At 40.1% G+C, this 18,762-nt stretch overlaps 1 protein-coding gene across 1 annotated transcript; it reads left to right on the forward strand.

Annotated features, from left to right (window-relative positions):
* The first annotated feature begins 306 nt into the window (after positions 1-306).
* Positions 307-18,762, forward strand: lepr (leptin receptor). The gene is made up of 21 exons (XM_029500273.1): positions 307-504; positions 3,169-3,220; positions 4,522-4,571; positions 5,413-5,661; positions 7,360-7,489; positions 7,790-7,980; positions 8,612-8,763; positions 9,264-9,405; positions 10,830-10,990; positions 11,094-11,193; positions 11,506-11,605; positions 12,066-12,280; positions 12,550-12,704; positions 13,306-13,459; positions 13,661-13,743; positions 14,204-14,417; positions 15,372-15,578; positions 15,686-15,769; positions 15,866-15,959; positions 16,305-16,380; positions 16,665-18,762. Coding segments are annotated over exons 1-21 (3,543 nt in total). The 5' UTR covers positions 307-503; the 3' UTR covers positions 17,598-18,762.

The raw sequence follows: 18,762 nt of genomic DNA on the forward strand, positions 1-18,762 counted from the left end.
AGTCAAGCAGGTAAACTGGAGTTGAAAGAAAAGTTTTGCTAAAAGTGAAGAAGAACCATGAGTTGCCATACTATAAATACTCAGGTACTTTGAGATTGCGTAAACTCGGTTACTTTTCATCACCGAAGGTTGTTTTTGTTGTGCTGAACTTGTTGTTTATTGTTTCATCAGAGGTAAGAGGATTCCTCGAGCAGTCCTTGAACGCATCGGGGGTGGGAGGGGTCGGGGGCGTGGGGGGGGGGCGGGGCTGGCCGCTTCAGTGAGCCTGGGTGTGAACATGACGTCAGGGAAAGGCCAGCTGCCGCGTGCTTCGGAGTGAGCCGGAGGGAGGGAGGAGGTGAAGCGACAGTCCGGGAGATTCGGGCCGGCCCTGCAGCGCTCAGTCTCGGTCTCAGCCCGACCATGGAGCGCTCACCCTGACGGAGGATTTAAACTCAGACCTGGATGAACTTCTTCCAGGACCAAAGGGAAAGCAGAACACCGACCAAAACGGCGAGGCGCAAAGTAAGGAACAGCGGCGTTCCTGTTTATTCACACTTTTAACGCCTCTACAGCCCAGATGTGTCTGTTTTTTCCAGACAAAGGTGTTTGACTTCTTTTTCGCCGTTTGTTTTGGTTTTATTTTCTGTCATAAACGATGCCTCTGTATGAAGCGATACTATATCAACTGTCTGATAACTGCTATAACTACTATATCCTAACACTTCTGATGGTGAGCTTACATCTTTCAAAGTTTCCCTCTTGTCGTTTGTACTTCATTTTTCTTTTCATTCCCGTTAAAACATGTTGTTACTATTATTTTTTTTTTAAGCCAACCTACATTTTTTTTTATTATTATTCCATGCTTTTCAACATCCGCTCTTCTCAACCAACGTCACTGATGGAGATCGTATAGATTCAGAAAGAAAGAAGAACCTATGTCGCTGTTGTTGCTGCTTGATGATGATGATGATGATGGTGGTGATGGTGATCGCCTTGGGACAAGACCGAGCGTGTCTCCGTGCGCCGCAGCTCCAGACTGGCAGGGAGTGAGTCAGACCAGGATGAATAGCTGGCGGGATGGAAGAGAGGGGCAGAGCTTCCCTTGCATGTGGAAAATAGTTTCACATTATTGTCTCGATGAAGGCCAATTGTTTCCATGAGAAATGATGAAGCACAGGCAACAGGGCAAGTTTCCAACATCTTGACTTGGCTGAGAGAGACCTAAGAGTTGTTATTTCCCATTCTGAGACACAGCCACCTAACCTGCACATTATTTCATGTTTTGTCACCATCTGACATTGTTCACCTTATGGGTACCATATGATGAGTGAGCATCCTCTTCTTGGGATGAATGTGTGTTCGGTCTGGTGTTTGGTCACATTTTAGTGGTTAGATTTTTCTTAAACCTTGGTTGGTAGTTCGAACATCCTGTTGGCTGACTTGTGACAATTTAGTTGAATTCATTGGTAGCAGGAAGTAAGAGCCTAAGATGTTGTGAATGCAAGTGTTGTTTTTTTTTTTTTTCCTTCTTCTTTTTAGAGGACTCAGCTGATGTTTCTGTTTAAAAAGGCTTATGGGTAACCTGCAGGTCTGTTTCTTATGCAGTGTATCTCATCTCATTATCTGTACTTAACAAGGACTTTTCTCACCTAAAGATAGTGACGAAGGTGAAACACAACACAAAAATCACAACTGGGTAAAGCCTGAAATCAAGTCTTCAGGTCCATATTTTGATCATTCAAAACACAAAGGTATTGAGTTTACTCGCACACAAGACAAACATTTTGCATCAGAGCATTAGTGCTCAGTTATCAGAATAGTGGCAATTCATTTTCTCTCAAATAATGACTGTTTACTTGTTGCAACACTCAAATGAAGCTGACAGGACTCTGTAAATGAAACTGGGTGCCAATCTGAGGTTAAGATAGACATATCTGCCTTCAGCGGCTTCTCTTGATCATTTGTTGAAACAGCAAAAAACAAAATGTGCACACTTGTAACACTGTAAACATCAATTATGTTTAATCAGTTTCAAGCAACTAGTAAATGCGATCCAAGTATTTTTGTCATTTTCAAATGAAACACAAAAACAACAGAGTGAATAAAGAGTTCAATGCATTTTAATAGTTCAGCAGGTGTTCTACATCTGAAACTAGAAAACAAATCTCAGAACATTTTAATATTAACATAAGGGGGGGGAAAGTGCAAACCTTGAATATTTTGGATTTTTAGGAAATGATGCCCTGAATGCAGTAGTTAAGGTTTCCTTTCCTGTTAATATGGAAACTGAAATTCTCTCACCCAAGAATCAAACATAAGTTACAACACAGAGCACTACATGCCAGATTATTACTTCTACTAGTCTGCAAGTTTTGTTTTACTCACCTGGGTGATGACAGATGTCTACCTCACGCTATGGGGGAACAAAGGAGGCAGGAGCAGGGATCCCTTTGATTTGTTGTGATGTGCAGCATTTGATGTCAGAGAGACACAAGATAGAAGTCGGAAAATGTCTCACCACCAGTCAGTGGAGCGTGAATCTGTTTTGTTTTTTTAGGGTTTTGGGGTTTTTTGTGTTTTTTTTTGGAGTGAAATTGGAAAAACAGTGGTATATAATTATTCACAATTGTGAAATGAGTCTTTTTGGCAGCACAATCTCTTCCCCACAAATGAAAACAAAAGTGAATAACGAGAGCTGTGGAGATTTTATCAGAGATGTTGGAGACGCTTCTGTCAGTCAGCAATCTGCTTCTTACGTGTGCATGAGAAATCTTCTGCAGTTTTTTAATCTCTTCGCCTCTGCTTTCTGTGAGTGTCTTCCTTTGCCAAGAATTTTCAGTAGATTTTTTTCATTGAGTTCTTTGAAATTCATTCTGTCATGCATGTAGGAAGCTTTTCTTCCAACTTTCACAAGCTTCGCACTTCTCTCTGAAGCAGTTGAGTGAAATAAATGGTTCAGCCGGCCAGCATCCTTTGTCCCAGCCATGGGACTTGTAGTCTTTTGCTGGCAGCCGTGATGGATTGTACGACTTGCTGTAGTCACCAAGAGGGGATGTACCCCCCCCTCCTCACAATGACCCTGCCACTCATGATGTCTTACCTTTTACCAGTAATTTTTCCAATCAGGTCCCAGGTTCAAATCCCTTAACGCCTCATAACCTTCTCTCTCTCTCTTTCTCTCCTCAGTGAGATACACCCTAGTGAAAGACCAGCAAGGCCATGCTCACACCACCATGATGTAAGTTTTGTAGAAGAGAGACAAACCTGCCATTACTGAGGTGACAGTCAAATTGAACTTGTTGCGGGTTAAAGTACGGATGTTTGGATTGATCATGATGTGCTGTTTCCCCCTCCTGCAGGTGGAAACAATTTAAGTTTATTCTAGATTTGGTGGTGTCTTAGGTTTGCAATTCAGGATTTCTTGCATTGAAATGAGATTTAACGATTACTGAGAGTCACAAAAGACATAAAAGTGGAATTCTTTACTTTGCTGAGACTCATTTCTGAAATGAGGATTTCAGTGACACAGAGTCGAATGTTAAAGAGTTCATATCAGCTGCATACACTGATTATAATGGACATTTTTGGGTCGCTGTAATCAAAGTTATAAAGAACATGCTCTAGATTAAAAATAAAAAGAAGACTTACTGGTTAAGAGTAAAAACTGCTTCATCATCAGCATTTCCTGGAATTGTTTCTTTTACAAAGCATGGAAGCCTCATTTAATAAAACTATTGCATCAGTTCACAAGTCAAATGTCACATAGCATAGGTGTTTTGTTTGCTTTTGCCTACACACAGAGTTGTCTCTTCTCCAGAACACTAACTCACTATCAAGGTGTTCACATATCCCCTTTGGGCACCAATACACACTTCAGAGAGGTTGAACTGTAAAGATTTGACCACTCCAAGTAGTGGGATCAATGCAAACTGGACAAAGTGAAAAAAGAACCCAAGCTTATGTAACACTATCCACTTTTTTTGTGATTAATGGTGTTAAATAACATTCAGTTGATGATGGGGGAGGACTTTAACTTCCTTGATGGGAATCTAGGCATACACCAGATCAAAATAGTGAGATATGTGTGAACATCAGAAAAACCGTCAGTTACAAATACAGCCAGTGTTCCATTCAACAGTTTTTCACAATAATCTCTGTATGAGTCATTACGTCAGTGGAGAAGTTGGCTTGCCAGTTTTTTTAATTCCATGTAACTGTATTAGACTGCACACTTTCTCCTGCTTTCCTATAATACCAGTTCTGTAACCATTTCAGATTGTGAAATAATGTCACACCTACATCATGTTTGTACAGCACTATTAAAACAACAACTACTTGCATTTACTTTTATTGCTTCCTGTCTATTGTTTTATATTCCCATATACTAAGTTCTTGGTCTTTGTGAAGCTGTTGTCTTGGTATAATTTTCTAATGAATTCTCTTTCCTCAATCGTTCTTCATCCAGTCTCCTTCATGTTTGCCTTCTTCCTGTCCATCCACTCATCCCCCTCTCTACCTATCTGTCTTATCTCTCTGCAGGGTTCAGTCTGTAGTGTTGACAGTCCTGATGTGTACTTTCCTGCTCCATGGTGAGTTCATCCCCCATTACATCAGATGTGACCTATTGATATTATTATTTTATTACACTTTCAGCCAACCATTTAAAACAAAATAATTTTTTTATGCAATCGGCTACAATCAGATAATTCAGATAAGAGTAATAACCATTTGATATAGCAAAGAACCATTTAAAGATCATTAAAGAGTGGTAATGGTTCATTGTAAACCACAGTGTCTTTTGAAGAACAATTCAAGAGCCTTATTTTTCTGGATTCTGGATGTGATATTTTTTTGGAGATAATAGATGGACGTTGTAGTCATTAAATCCTAAAATCCTTGTCGCTTTTTTCCATTATTGATAGCGTAGTTTCAAGTAGGAAGTTCTCCAGGTTTGAAGAAATAACAAAGGTCACAATGTGTAATTCCATATAATCTCTTAATACACAGGACCCCACAGCTTCATACCAGTGTTCACACATGAGTCCTTGAGGTTTATTGTGTTGCAGTGGGCAAATTTCCCTTGTGGGTTAGGGGAAGGTACTGCGTCAGATGCATTATGTCAGACCAACAAAATGGCTTTCACCTAGACTCAGATCAATAATATGGCAGTTGGTCACCAAAAGGGGCATTCGTGCTTCTCGTTTCTCTATCTTTCTTTGACCAACAGATTCATTGGCTATTCTTTAAAATTACAGAATATACAAATGCAAATACAAACAAAACCAGAAATAATAGAAACTTAAATTCCTAAATTAAGCACTTGAAAAAATATTGCTGTTTGCATGAAATGAAAATGCAAGATAGGTTATTAGTTTGTTTTCCTTTCAACGTGTCAAACCTGATGTATATTGTTTTCCTCGATGTGAGCAGGTGCTCAGTGTTTAGAGACTGAAGAGGGGGCCTATCTCCAGGCAGGTGCCCTGGACCTCCCTTGGCAGGATCAACTCTGCTGTGACTCACCTGTAGCCCACGTGAATGTGGAAGAAGGTGGCACATATGCACCTGAGTCAAAATACTCTGAATCAAACCTCCCACAGTATTCCCGCTGCAGCTTCAGGAGCTCGGCAGCCAAATCAGATCAGCATGAGTCCTCTGGCAGCAAGAGTTCATTCTACACTGGTACGCAAAAAGATGTTTCTTAACACATTGTCAGGGTTTCCATCTTCTAAGTTTTCTCCACCTGCAACTTTCCTCATGACTGATTTTCATCCTATGTAGCAATAATCACTTCTTTACTCTTTGATTATTAATTTCTCATTTGCATAAATGTCACATCTTTGAATCAGCAGACATTTTACATGTGTATAACAAGATTTACACTTCTGTCTATCATATTAGCATGTGAGGTCAGTTTGTAACAAAGGCTCAGATACTTTGTAGGTAGAATTCATAGTTTAGACTTTTCTAATGTAAAGTCAATAAAGTACACAAGTATTAACACACCCTATGTAATTGTCAGTAATGGTAACAGCGGTCTAACAATGGAAAAAGTAATTACTCACATTACCAATACTTAAAAAAGTAATGGCATTCTTAACGATTATTTTATTGCCGTCACTCCCATTACTGCTGATAGAACTGCCCTCGAAAGATCAGATTGAGTGGATCATTGCACATTGATACGTTTTTCTCTGGTGTCCTTCACAGTCTCATGTCAGGGTGGGTCTCTTGAGTCATGGTATGATAAATTCACAAGGGATCATGAGGATTCCCTGTTCCTTTTGTCAGAACAACAAAACCACGAAACAAAGCTCGCTGTTTTTTGAGTCTGCTACTTCTCTAAGAAATGGCTCAGCACCACTGCCTTATTGCGAGCAGAGAAACTCATATGGTCAGTAAGTGTAAAAAGCATATTGGGGCCAGATGAGGAATAATTATGAAATGCTCACTGTGCATGGTGGTGCAGATGGAGAAGAGGCAATATTAACCCGTGGAGGTGAGGAGGATTTGTTTTATCGCATCGATCTGTGAGGCGATGTGACGCCTCCAAATCAATAGTGATTAGCCAAGACCTTCGAGCTTCATGTCCATGTGGTGATAATTAAACAGAGAAGCTGACCCACACTCTGCCTCCTGATTGCTTTTGAGCCCCTTTGACAGAATGATTCAGCTGAGTGTTACACACCCACACATCATAGTGTACAGGGTATTTTTCCTGGTTTTTGCCTGGGTGTTATTCATTCTTGAGAAATTTTAATTTGAATAATTAGATTAATTTAAAAAGTAGAAAAAAATAGATAAGAATGTTCAAGGCATAAAAATATATTATTGCAGTTAAAATGCTTTCATTGCAATATTTAATGTTGTGGCATCGACAGAAGGTGACTGCAGTAAGAACTGCAGTAATGTTAATAATTTAGTGCTGCCACAGATTTATTTTATTCTGAAATGGGTTTAAGTTAGCCACACACTTTTATTTTGAAGTAAGAAAACTGGAAGTGTTTGTTTAGATAGCTTGACGTTTGTTGTCGCTGAATGCTCCTGCAAGATATTGGACAACTGTATGGAGGAACCACACTGCAAAAACTAATATGAAATGAATAAAATTTCTAAGAGTAAAATAAATCTAAATGAAACAGGAAATGAAATGAAATCTCATCAAATGCTAAGGCTTCACAATCAATTCGCCATCAACCGGAGCCCTGTTACTGTACTCTGTTTTGTACCACATAGTGTCTCACACAGAGAAATTTCTTAGAATAAGAAGCCAGGCTTGTTTCTGAGAAGCTTTCATTATAAGGCCACACTCAACGGGTCTATGCCATCTTGGGGTGGCCCTGATGATGCTACTAACATTAAAATTTAATTTCTTGTCAGGCACCTGTTTGGACATATTGTGCAGAATTGATGCAAACTGGGAAAAATTAATTTGTGATGTCCAGTCTCACAATCATCAATCATCTAAGGTAGAAGCTGGTCTGATCATGGGCGGCTTAAAGCATCTGTTGTGAGTATCAAGGAGCATGCTCTCTTTATTTCATGCTGTTTTGGCTTCTCCAGAGTGATGCATGAGATCAGTGTTGATTAAAGGTTCTGTAACTGATGATAAATAAATAATTTAACAATAATTTTAGAACATTTGAACTTTGTTTCGATAGAATCAGTGTGGGACAGCTTCATCACAATAATGACAATGTACGGACGACAATGGCATGTGAATGAATGTGATTGGTAGTTTTCATTACAAACTTCAAATCCGTATTTTACAGTTGACAGAATTCATTGACATTTTTCTATCCATTTCCAGGTCCCAGAAACAGGATCCGCAGGTGAACTATGGGAATCTTGCATCAGATAACCCTGTCGTCTGTGAAGCAAAAGACTCCTTCACATGCTCAGTCGCTCTTGACACTATAAGAAGTTCTATCATTGTGGTGACGGTCAGCGTCCCCAATGCTGCAGCCCCACCAGTTCTGCTCAGAGTTCCTGCTCAACCTGGTAAGAACACGGGATTACTGTTACTTCTATTGTCTCGTTTTTCAAGACATCACGAGATTCATTGCAAGTGGAAACGAAGAGCAAGTCTTTCTTTCTGCACTGAAGAGCAAAAAGCAAAAAAATGTAAAAAAAAGGACAAACAAACAAACAGAAAGCTCATTGACAAACTTGCAATACAAAAAAGATTCATCCATTTTCAACCTCTCATCTGTGCAGGGGGGTTGCTGGAGCCAATCCCAGCTAACATGTTATATAATTTAGATAGAATTATAATTGACAAGAGGATAGTGACAGATCACCTCACTTTCCTGTTTTTTGACTTTTTGTAACTTATCCCATATTTCAAAAAGGGGTATAAAGCCACAGAATAGCAAAATTCTCAAGGAAATAATGGTAAAGACAGTTCATATAAATCCTAGTATTGTCCTGTGATCAGGAATTTTGGAATAGAAGTATTCCCTGTGCACACTGTGTGTGCATTATATTAAGGCTTCAAAAAGGAAAATTCCCAGCATCTACAGTTTTTCAAAGTCTTAGAACTTCTGGCATTTAATAAATGATCAAATTGACTGTACACAGCACTAGTTTTCATTCAAGTGTTTTCTTGAGCTGATGTGTTTGTTCCCCACAGTGAAACCCAGTCCTCCAGTGAACCTCTCCCACATTCAGACAATTGGGCCAGAGCTGATTTTACACTGGGACATCCCGTCAGACTTTTCTGATACTGGCCTGCTGAGATATGAGATCCGATACTCCTTTAACACCACACATCCCACCTGGCAGGTAAATGTGATGTTGACGTTGGTTAAAAATTGTGACAAGCCATCATTGTGATATTTTTTAAAATTCTCAACCTATAATGTTCAGCCTCAAACATACACACACACTTAAATGCAATATGAAGGGGTTATTTTGTGTGATAGTCAGGGAGAGCAGTCAGATCCGGTTTTCTATCATTTGCAAAGATATTTCAACACAATTCTATCATCACTTGCCAAAGAGCCAGATTTGTATGATGATACAATATACAAGTTTAAAAAGGCATTACATTTTTTCTGCATATGACTGCAAAACATTCTAATAAAGAAGAACTGGAAAAAAAAAAAAAAACTGGAAAAAAAAAAGTCTTGGAAAAAAAAGAAAGAAGCTTTTTAAATTTGTAGGTGCTCGTGTACAGATAAAAAGATAAAGCTGGTAAGACAAAAGCAACCACATTGATTGAGTCATCATTCTCTGGAAAACACTAGTCACTTCTGTGTTTACATGTTGTCCTCTGTCTTCAGGTGGTGTCTGCACCTGCAGAGCCTCGACTGTCTCTTGATCTGAAGCCCAGACTGAACTACACCCTCCAGGTTCGCTGTGCAGGCCCGGGTGAACCACCACTATGGAGCGACTGGAGTGAAAGTCACCACATCTACCTGGATAGTAAGAACATTTCCCTTCAAAGTGTAGAACATGTATTCCTATAAAAACATTCAGATTTTTATGAGAACTTAACATCCTGTGGAAATGTTCATGCAGAACTGTTTTAGACCTTTGTGACATCAGGGAACACACTTCATTTCTATATTTCCAGTTCTCTATAATACATAGATGTTGCATGACATTGACGTTTGCCACCACCATAGATTTTCTGAAATGAATTGTAGTGATTTCTCTGAGCGGCTTCCGATGGAACACAAATCCTAACGTATGTATGCATGTATGTGCAAATTTCCACATTTGTTTCCACATTGCAAATACATCTATCTGAAATAGGATTAATGATAGATGGAGAACAGCTACATTTCTTTTTCTTTTCTTTATAATTTTGCTGAAAAAACCACGATAATAAGCAACGCAAATCAAAGTTATGTTCAAGGTAATTTAGTGTTTCTGATGGCCCTAGATTTAGGGTGTAGTTAGATAATTTGAACTTGGCAGGCTAACATTTCAGATCAACACTGATGGCTGCAGTCCAACTCATTTTCTTTGTGAGGCCCCGCAGACGAGGATTCATGGCTGCCTGAAGCAGATTCAAACAATGACCTCAATTATCTCTCAGGTGGATTTATATCCTAGCTAGACTATTAAAAACAAGCTTAAGCTCATTAGTCTGAGTCATCCGTGAAGTCCTCATTTAAGAATGGCCAGCTTCACTCTGAATCAGAGGTCACTGTCATGGTTTTTAACAAATCATACAGTTTGGCATGAAACCCCACGCTCTATGACAGGAGTATTCACAGAGGTGAAGAGGGAAAAGCTGTCCATGTGCAGATTTATTAACTATGGCTTTTTAAATGGTGAAACAGAAAAATGAGTTTGAGAATCATATGCGCACTCCAACCATGACCATTCACTGTTCATAAAAACTGCAGTGTGTAGAGTAATGTGTCACATGAAGGTGAACAAGGTTGAGAAGTTGTCCAACTTAACACATCTTTGCCATGCAGCTAAAATTAGAAAAGAACTGTAACATTGTTGCCTCAGGTGGTTTTACAAAAGTTTTGGCATGTTTTTTTAATTTGTACCATCGGTCAACAAACATCTACCGTATTAACACGTTCTGAGAAGAACACACCAAACTCCAAGAAGAGGATAGAACAGTCAAGTGGAGTAGATGTTTTAATGACCAAGAATGGTATATGAAAGTAGGAAAAGTTTTTTCTTTAGTCCACATGAAAATTTTGGGTGAATGAAACTAACTGATTGTGTTTTTGCTTGATGGAGAGTCTCTATTTTAGTCTCCTTTGTTACATTCCGAGTTTGTTTAGCAAAGGAAGTAAGCATGTGTCAAAGTTAATGAAAAACTTAAAGACACACCAAAAAGGATGGAAGCACAGCATGATTCCTTGTCTTTGTGACTACAGCGGTGAGCTACATCCCCGAGAAAGTGGTGGCAAAGCCAGGGGACAACGTGACAGTTTATTGTGTGTTCAACGACCACAGCATCAACGCCAGCACGGCCATGTGGATGCTCAACTTCCAAGAGCCGCTACATCGTAGCCAGTACCATCCGGTCAATCAGTGGGTAAGCAAAAAAAAAAAAAACAGCTCTCTCTCAGTGGCTTTTTAGAAATGTTCAATATTAATACGTTCATACAATACAACAGATTTTTCTTAACCTGAAACAGGTCAGCCAGATCACAGTGCATCCTTCAGAGAGTCGGATGTATGACCTACTGCGGTGCACTCAGGAGTGGACCATCCCTTACAGCCAGATCTACGTGGAGGGTGAGCTTTGTTGCACCAATAACAGGCTGGACATTATCCCCTGTAAAACACTATTAAATGTCCAAATAAAAAAAGACGAATAAATTATATGCAATCAATGGATGGACGGTTTCTGTTGTGAGTATTTTAACTTGGCTAAGAAAAAAAAATCTCCTGCTCCTCTTGTGCCATTGTTTTCTGTGAACAAAGGCAGGAAAAAGTGATGACATTGTTGTGACAACACAACAGGCTGAGCCAAAGTAATAGCACTACAGAGGCTAGCTTAAGATCAAGTGTGATTTTTTTTATTTATTTATTTATTGTGCATTTCAGGCGCTTCCATTGGTATAAGTTGTGAAACCAATGGTGACATTGACGCTATGGACTGCAGTTGGGAGAGCACCCAGTGGACTAAACCTGAATTTCGATCCAGGTGAGACACTTCACATTGCCACACAGTAGGTAAAGCCATTGAATGTATTTTGGAATTGTTTTTGAAAAACTAGAGAAACAACACTCTGACCTCAGAGTCCTGAAAACCTGGAGGCTACTGACTGTTGTGTACTATTGTACAGGTCAAAACACTTGCACAGTGTGTGAAGTAACACCACCAACAGAAAAAAAAAAAACAAAACACAGAATTATGTTTATTTTCATAGCTCTTCCTAGTAAAAAAAAGTCACTTGTGCAACACTACATCTGTATTTATTCTTTTCTGAAATAAGACCAAGGTTACAGCAAGAATGATCCCCTTAGTTCTGAAACTGAGCTTATAATAAACTGTGGCTACTTTACTAATAAGATTGTTCCAAGGGGAAAAGAAAGAGAGCTAAATGGCAACATTTAACGTGACTACAATATTTCTGTCTTTTATCAAATTGTTTTCTCGCCAGGTGGGCTGACCTGCCATGCGACGTGATGGAGGAGAGAGAGAGAGCTGGGGAGACTGTGGGGGAGATGGGGCCTGCTTGTCTGCCAGTCAGATCTAAGCAGAAAACCTGCACTATCCAGCCTCTGAGGATGAACTGCTACAAGCTGTGGCTGGAGGTGCCGTCCACCCTGGGGCCTATCCAGTCCAAACCCATCTACCTGTCGCCCATAGATTATGGTGAGGAACACATTACAACAGTATTTCACTCATAGTAATTACAGTCTTTATCAAGATTAAAATTGCTAGATATATCGACAACCAAAGTGCATTAGGTGAGTCAGATAAAAGACGGGTTTTATAACTTATCTCTATAAAAACTGCAACTAAAACATTTCTGGATCACCTGTTTGATCAGCTACTCTCATGTTTTCTGTTAATAGCTAGTGTTTTGTGAAATTTCAGGAGATAAACTCAGCCTCTTCTTTCCTGCAATTTCCCCTTTGCAGTGAAACCTCACACACCCACTCATGTGAGGGCGGTGAGCCGTAGCACTGGGGTTTTGCTGGTCACATGGGAGCCTCCGTCTCTGCCGGTCGAGGGGCTTCAGTGTCAGTTTCAGTACCACTCGCCCTCAATGGTGAGAGCCCAGCCGGAGTGGAAGGTGAGCTAGCCTGTTGCACTCTTTAACAACCACAAGCTTTGATAGCTTTGATTGAAAGTTTGTCCAGACTGTATGGTTTGCTGAACTTTTTCTGAAAGAAATTATTAAGTCTCTTCAACACATCTGACCTTTGTAATTAGTGTGTAAATATCAAACTGGATACTCACCGAGCACTGACTATTCTTTTTTTAGGGTTTTTGTATTCTGACAACAGGATCAGGTTGACCTCATATTAAAATTCATGTTCCCCTTGCTTGTGTACACATGTTGTTCTATCAAGAACCAGAACACACTCAAAAATACAAGGGTCCAGGACTCACTGGGTAAATCTCATTGACACAGGTACTTTCACTGACTGAGTTGGTCATTTTGACATGAGTTGATATCAGACATATTCGAGTCTATTGATTAAAAAATTCTTTTGGAAATTGGATGCACAGTCAAGTGTGCTCTGTCCGCTATTCTCTCAAAATGAGGAGGAGAAACAGGCAATCTCCTTTCTTGATGGAAGAGGAAAGATTGATGAGACAAATGACAGATCAGATATTTTACTTGGGATATTTAGATATGTCTGCTTTTTTCCTCCATGTCATGTGTGCAGGTCCAGAGTCCAGTGCGCGTGCCGTGGGCGGAGGTTGTGGTGCCGGACATGTGCCGGGTGTATGTGGTGCAGGTGCGCTGCATGCACATCAATGGCACAGGCTTCTGGAGTGAGTGGAGCGACTCTGTCTACTCTGCTCCACAAAATAGCAGAGGTAAAATGCCAGTCCTTTCAAATAACCCTAACCTTTTAACATAATGACAATCTTGATGGAAGCCTGACGTGAACCTCTTAAATCATATCTGACCTTCTGATTTTAACTCTAATGGCTCACTAATGCCATTAACAGCACCTCTACTAGAGAAACAGAGAGTTAAAAGCTGTAACGTGACATAATGGCTGGTTTCCTCCTCAGCTCCTGAGCGCGGCCCTGACTTCTGGAGAATTCTTCAGGATGATCCATTCAGAAATCAGACTAACGTCACATTGCTGTTTGAGGTATGCACACAAAAATATGTATATACACAAGTGTACAATTTAAGTCTGTTGGTATTCTTGTTGTCTGTTGTCTGTGTGGCCAAAGCCTGATATATCTTATTTCTCTGTAACTTGGTTGTCACCAAGTGGATGAAAACAGACTTTGTCATTGTTTTACCAACATTTGTGAAAAATGTTGTGAAAAATGGTCTTGATCTCGATAAATAATTTTCCCCTTCATGACAACTGTATTGGAGATACATACTTATATAATTCATCTTTTAAATATTTTTGCCTTTCACGCATAATACTGGTGCTTTGAGTGGCAGGTGGATCGGTTTATGCCTAGCCCACTACAAAACAGCACGAAATGCTCTGTTTCAGCCAACGCATTTTTGGTTTTGGTCTTTCAATGCGATGTTTTGACCACAAGATAACTGCAGAATAACAAAATATCACTGATGTTTAAATTGCTTTCCAGGCTCTCCCAGTATCTGGTCACTCCTACTGCGTGGATGGCTTTATAGTTCAGCATCAGACCTCAACTGGCGCTGTGACGAGGGAGTCAATCGAACTGGTGTCCTCCTACAGCTTTGAGTGGAACATGGAGCACCAAACTGTGACTGTAGAGGCCTACAACAGTCTGGGGAGCTCCGCCAGCAACATCAATATGACACTGGAGAAACAACACAAAGGTGAGTCAGCCTTAAAGACATCGGTTAAAACTCACAGTATTGTTCTGCAGGCGGAATCCAATTGCAATTTGAATGCGGCAATAGGGAATTTGTTGTCATTTTGTCAAATGTGAACGTTTACTGGTTAACTAACTGTGAGTTTTGTGCTGTTGATAGAGATTTGAAAACATCTGTGTGGTCACTGACATTTTTAATAGAGATAGATTTGGAGAAGAGAATCAATGCTCCATAATCATTAACTGCTACCATATATAATATAGAAGATCAGAATATAAATCAGAAATATGATTTTGACTACAATTTAAAGGTTGTTGAGCTCAGATTTAGTATTATACCTGCTTTTACCTTTTTCATTTTTTGTGACCAGTTTACCTCTGCTCTGCCTCATAATAAATGACAGAAAAACGTCAAATCTGGTGAGAGCAACAACAATCCATTATAGCTTTACAAAGACGAAAAAGTGCATCGCTGGGAAGCACTGATTTAGGTCATTAGCCATTAACTTTGCTGGCGTAAAACCTATTAGCAGCCAGCACAGATGGTTAAAGCTTCATTTTTGTAATGACCGTGCTCTGTTTTTTTATGGAATTGTTTGTGCTGCAAAGTTGTGTTAGTTGCTCTCCTATTGCTCAAAATTAAGAGAAGTCTGCTTTTATTAATTTACTATTTGGCAGAATCTAAATGGTTTTCCATGAAGACGGCCAATTCTTGCCATTTCTGTACCAGCGAGGGCTGTTTGTTAGTCGATGCCCCATTAGTATTCTGTTTTGTAATCTCAGTTTTATTAGCAGCCAAACAACTGCTGTTGGCATTACTCTCTGGTTCAGGAAACCAGAACGTGACATCTTATTCCCTTGTATTAGAAAATCTAAAAGTGTAAAGAGAAAAAAAAACACATCTGAATGGCTGTAAATAGTTGAATACTGCACTGACTGTTGTTTTCTGGTGTGTCAGGCCGCTGTTTGCGTTCATTCCGTGTGCTGGTCATCAACAGCACATGTGTTTCTCTTTCCTGGAGCCTGCTGGACAACAGTTCTGTGCCCCTCTTCATGGTAGTCCAGTGGTCCCCACTGAGCCAGCAGGAGTCTGATCATCACACCATCCATTCTGGAGAAACGTGGGCTCGACTTTCCCACACTGACACTCCCATCTATCTAAGAGGTAACTCTTTTCTTTCTCTTCTTGCTATCATTTAGTTTTTTTGTAACTGTCATCAGGATGTTGCTGTTAAAGAGCAGAGCTCGGCTTTGATCTGATTTTTCTCATAGGGGATTTCTTTGACTCTGAGGAATTTGGCTTCTACTTGTACCCTGTGTTTGCTGACGGAGAGGGGGAGTCAATGTACACAATAGGTACACCTAATATTCACAGATTTTCTGGCTCTTGTAGCAGTATTGCATTCTTCATCAACACATTCACTCGACTGTTTCTATTTCCATCTGTTACAGCTGCCAGAGGAGACCCTGCAGCTTACTTGATGCTGATGATCATCTCCTTCCTTTCAATCATCCTGTTTGTCACTCTGGTCCTCTCCCAAAACCAGTAAGAGCACATCTTAGTAAAAACCAATTGAAATTAAATTCCTGAATTTTAGAATTCCATGGAGTGCATTTTGACATGTATATTTGCAGCTTTCTTTTAAATTTCTTTTCCTGGCAGCAATATTATGGCATCAATGTGAATCTTGCATTTTACCATGATATATGATGTTAATCTCTGAGGTATCATGTGATGTAGAATGTGACATTTAACAGGTTGCCAGTGTGCTACCCTTGATTACCCATGATTTTATCTGATAAGAGGAGAAATCAGTCAAGGGAGAAAAGGAGGAGAACGGGTGTTCAGATGGTACACACAACATAAATGTCCATTGCCTTTTATTTCCAGGATGAAAAGGTTTGTGTGGCGGGATGTACCCAACCCAAACAAGTGCTCGTGGGCCAAAGGACTAGACTTCACAAAGGTAAAAAAGAACATTCCCTTCTAAAATAATTCTGTTAACCGAATAATCGTTTGATTTATGGAACTGCATGCATGCTGTGACATTACTGGACTGGTAGTCACTGTGATTTGATGGTAGTGTGCAACATTTGACAATTCACATTAGACCATCAATGGGCTATCATATAAGTCAGTACAGCCTTGATGGAGTAATGCACTGCCAATAACTGCCATCTCCCTCTTGTGTTCATATATGTTTATTTATTTTATTTCCTTTTTTTTTTATTTTGTTTTTGTCTCTTTCAGGCTGACACCTTCGACCACCTCTTCCGACCTCCCGAAGGCCTGTCAGCATGGCCGCTGCTGCTGCCCGCTGAGAGTATCTCCAAAGTTGTCATTGTGGACAAAGCTGACCTCTCAGCTCTGACCACAGTGCTTGTCCAAACCCCACTGGTGTCCCTGACTCCAGACCCAGCCACTGCGTTAGCCATCTCCCTTCCTTCAGAAGTTGACCAAACACAGCACATAGAGAGTAGTGTGCTAATGGGTGGAACTATTTCCTTAAGTCTGACTCTGGATGCTTTAACTAGTTCATACCCAGGGATCGATGAGTTACAGCCAGCTCTTCCACCTGCAGATCAGCCCCCGGTTAGTACTGACAGCTCTGCCCAGTCTTCAGTCACATATGCAACTGTGTTGCTATCAGATCCAAAGCAGAAGCAGCACTGTATTCATCTCAACTACAAGGATGGCAGTGGCAGCAGCTCCAGTGATGAGGGCAATTTTTCTGCCAATAACTCGGACATCTCAGGATCCTTCCCTGGTGGTCTGTGGGAGCTGGACAGCTGCCGAGGTGGAGAGATGGAGGACCCACGGCACTCCTGCTCATACAACTCTGTGGAAGAGCTTTCTGAAACATCGGAGCGAGAAGATGAAGGGGAGGTGAGAGAAGAGAAGGACCTGTACTATCTGGGAATGGACTATCCAGCAGAGGATGAGGAGAGTGAGGAAGAGGAAGAGCCAACAGAAGAAGAAATAAAAATTAGACTGCTTAACAATGTAGTTTTGAACAGAGACGGCCATCATGTTGAGTCACACCATTTGCTCGGCTCTGAAGACTCGAGAGAGCCCACAGAACTGAGGTCAGCGGTGACGTGTGGCTTTTCCCCTCTGTACCTACCTCAGTTTAGAACTGCTCCATGCACGAGGCAACGACAAGAGAGTGAACACCAGCTGTGACCCTGACACAAACTGCTTTAACATGACAACATGCGCCATTAAATTCAATGTGTTGTGGACTGTATCATGATTCAGCATTTACTAAAGCATTTCTTCCTTCATAGATATGGAGGTGAGAAGTTGGAAAAAGTAAAAAAATTAAATAAAATGAGATAAAAATACCTCGACTTAAGTATGATTGCAAATTGATATTAATCAATATTGCTATTGTGTTCTGTTGGGAAAGATGTCAGGAGGGCACAAGCCTCATTCACAGGCGTTCATTTCTTTCTTTAAGGGACTTTCAAACCCATGTTCTACTGTGCCACTCTGCATGGAGGTACAGTAACTGCCACTGGTCGCTGAAAAATTTGCAATTTGCAAACATTTTGAGTGAAAACTCTTCAGTTTGTGCTCAAAGAAATCAGCAAGCAGGACTGTACAAGCAGTTTATTGGTTTGTGTCAAGGGAGGGAATCGATAAGGGAGCGATAAGGAAGGAAGACATCTTTTGGCTTTGAATATTCTACACTTACACTGCATTTTGCAGGTGGGCAATGCCTATTAAAAATGTAAGAAATGGTCTTTGTGCCTACATTCTCTCATCGCTGCTATCTTAATGTGTAAAACATGTCGTCTTTCATTCTCAGCTGAATTCTTTTGTCTTTGTTTTTGGAAAAACATGAGAAGGTCAAAGAGACTTAATAAAACGCGCACAAGGGAGAGAGAAGAGGCCCGTCATTTGTTTGGTTCTGGTTCTTCTCAAAGCACATTCGACTCTGAAATAAAGAAGGCAAAAGTTGGATGCCACTTCAGAGCTACTGGTGTAATGAAATGAAAACAGCTGTAGTCAGTGAGTAACTAGGCGATTTTTGAGCACAGAATTTACTGCATTCATTGGCAGCTTAAGACAGCATTCTCTTCATCTCACCTACCAACCCAAACAATGTCTTTTTGCACTTTGTGCTGTAATGTATTTGAGACTTTGTTATTTTGTTTGAGAAATGTGATATCTATATTTTCTCTGTGTTTGGTCATTAACATTTTTACCACCTGTTTGGTGACAAATGAATGTAATACAGTGAAGAAGGCATTGAATTAAACCTATTGCAACTGTTGAGAAGAAGAACTGTTTGAAAAATTGTTATTGTATATTGAAATCTATTTTTCATGGTGAAAATAAAGTA

Source organism: Echeneis naucrates, chromosome 4 (assembly GCF_900963305.1).
Source record: "Echeneis naucrates chromosome 4, fEcheNa1.1, whole genome shotgun sequence".
Classification (NCBI taxonomy): Eukaryota; Metazoa; Chordata; class Actinopteri; order Carangiformes; family Echeneidae; genus Echeneis; species Echeneis naucrates.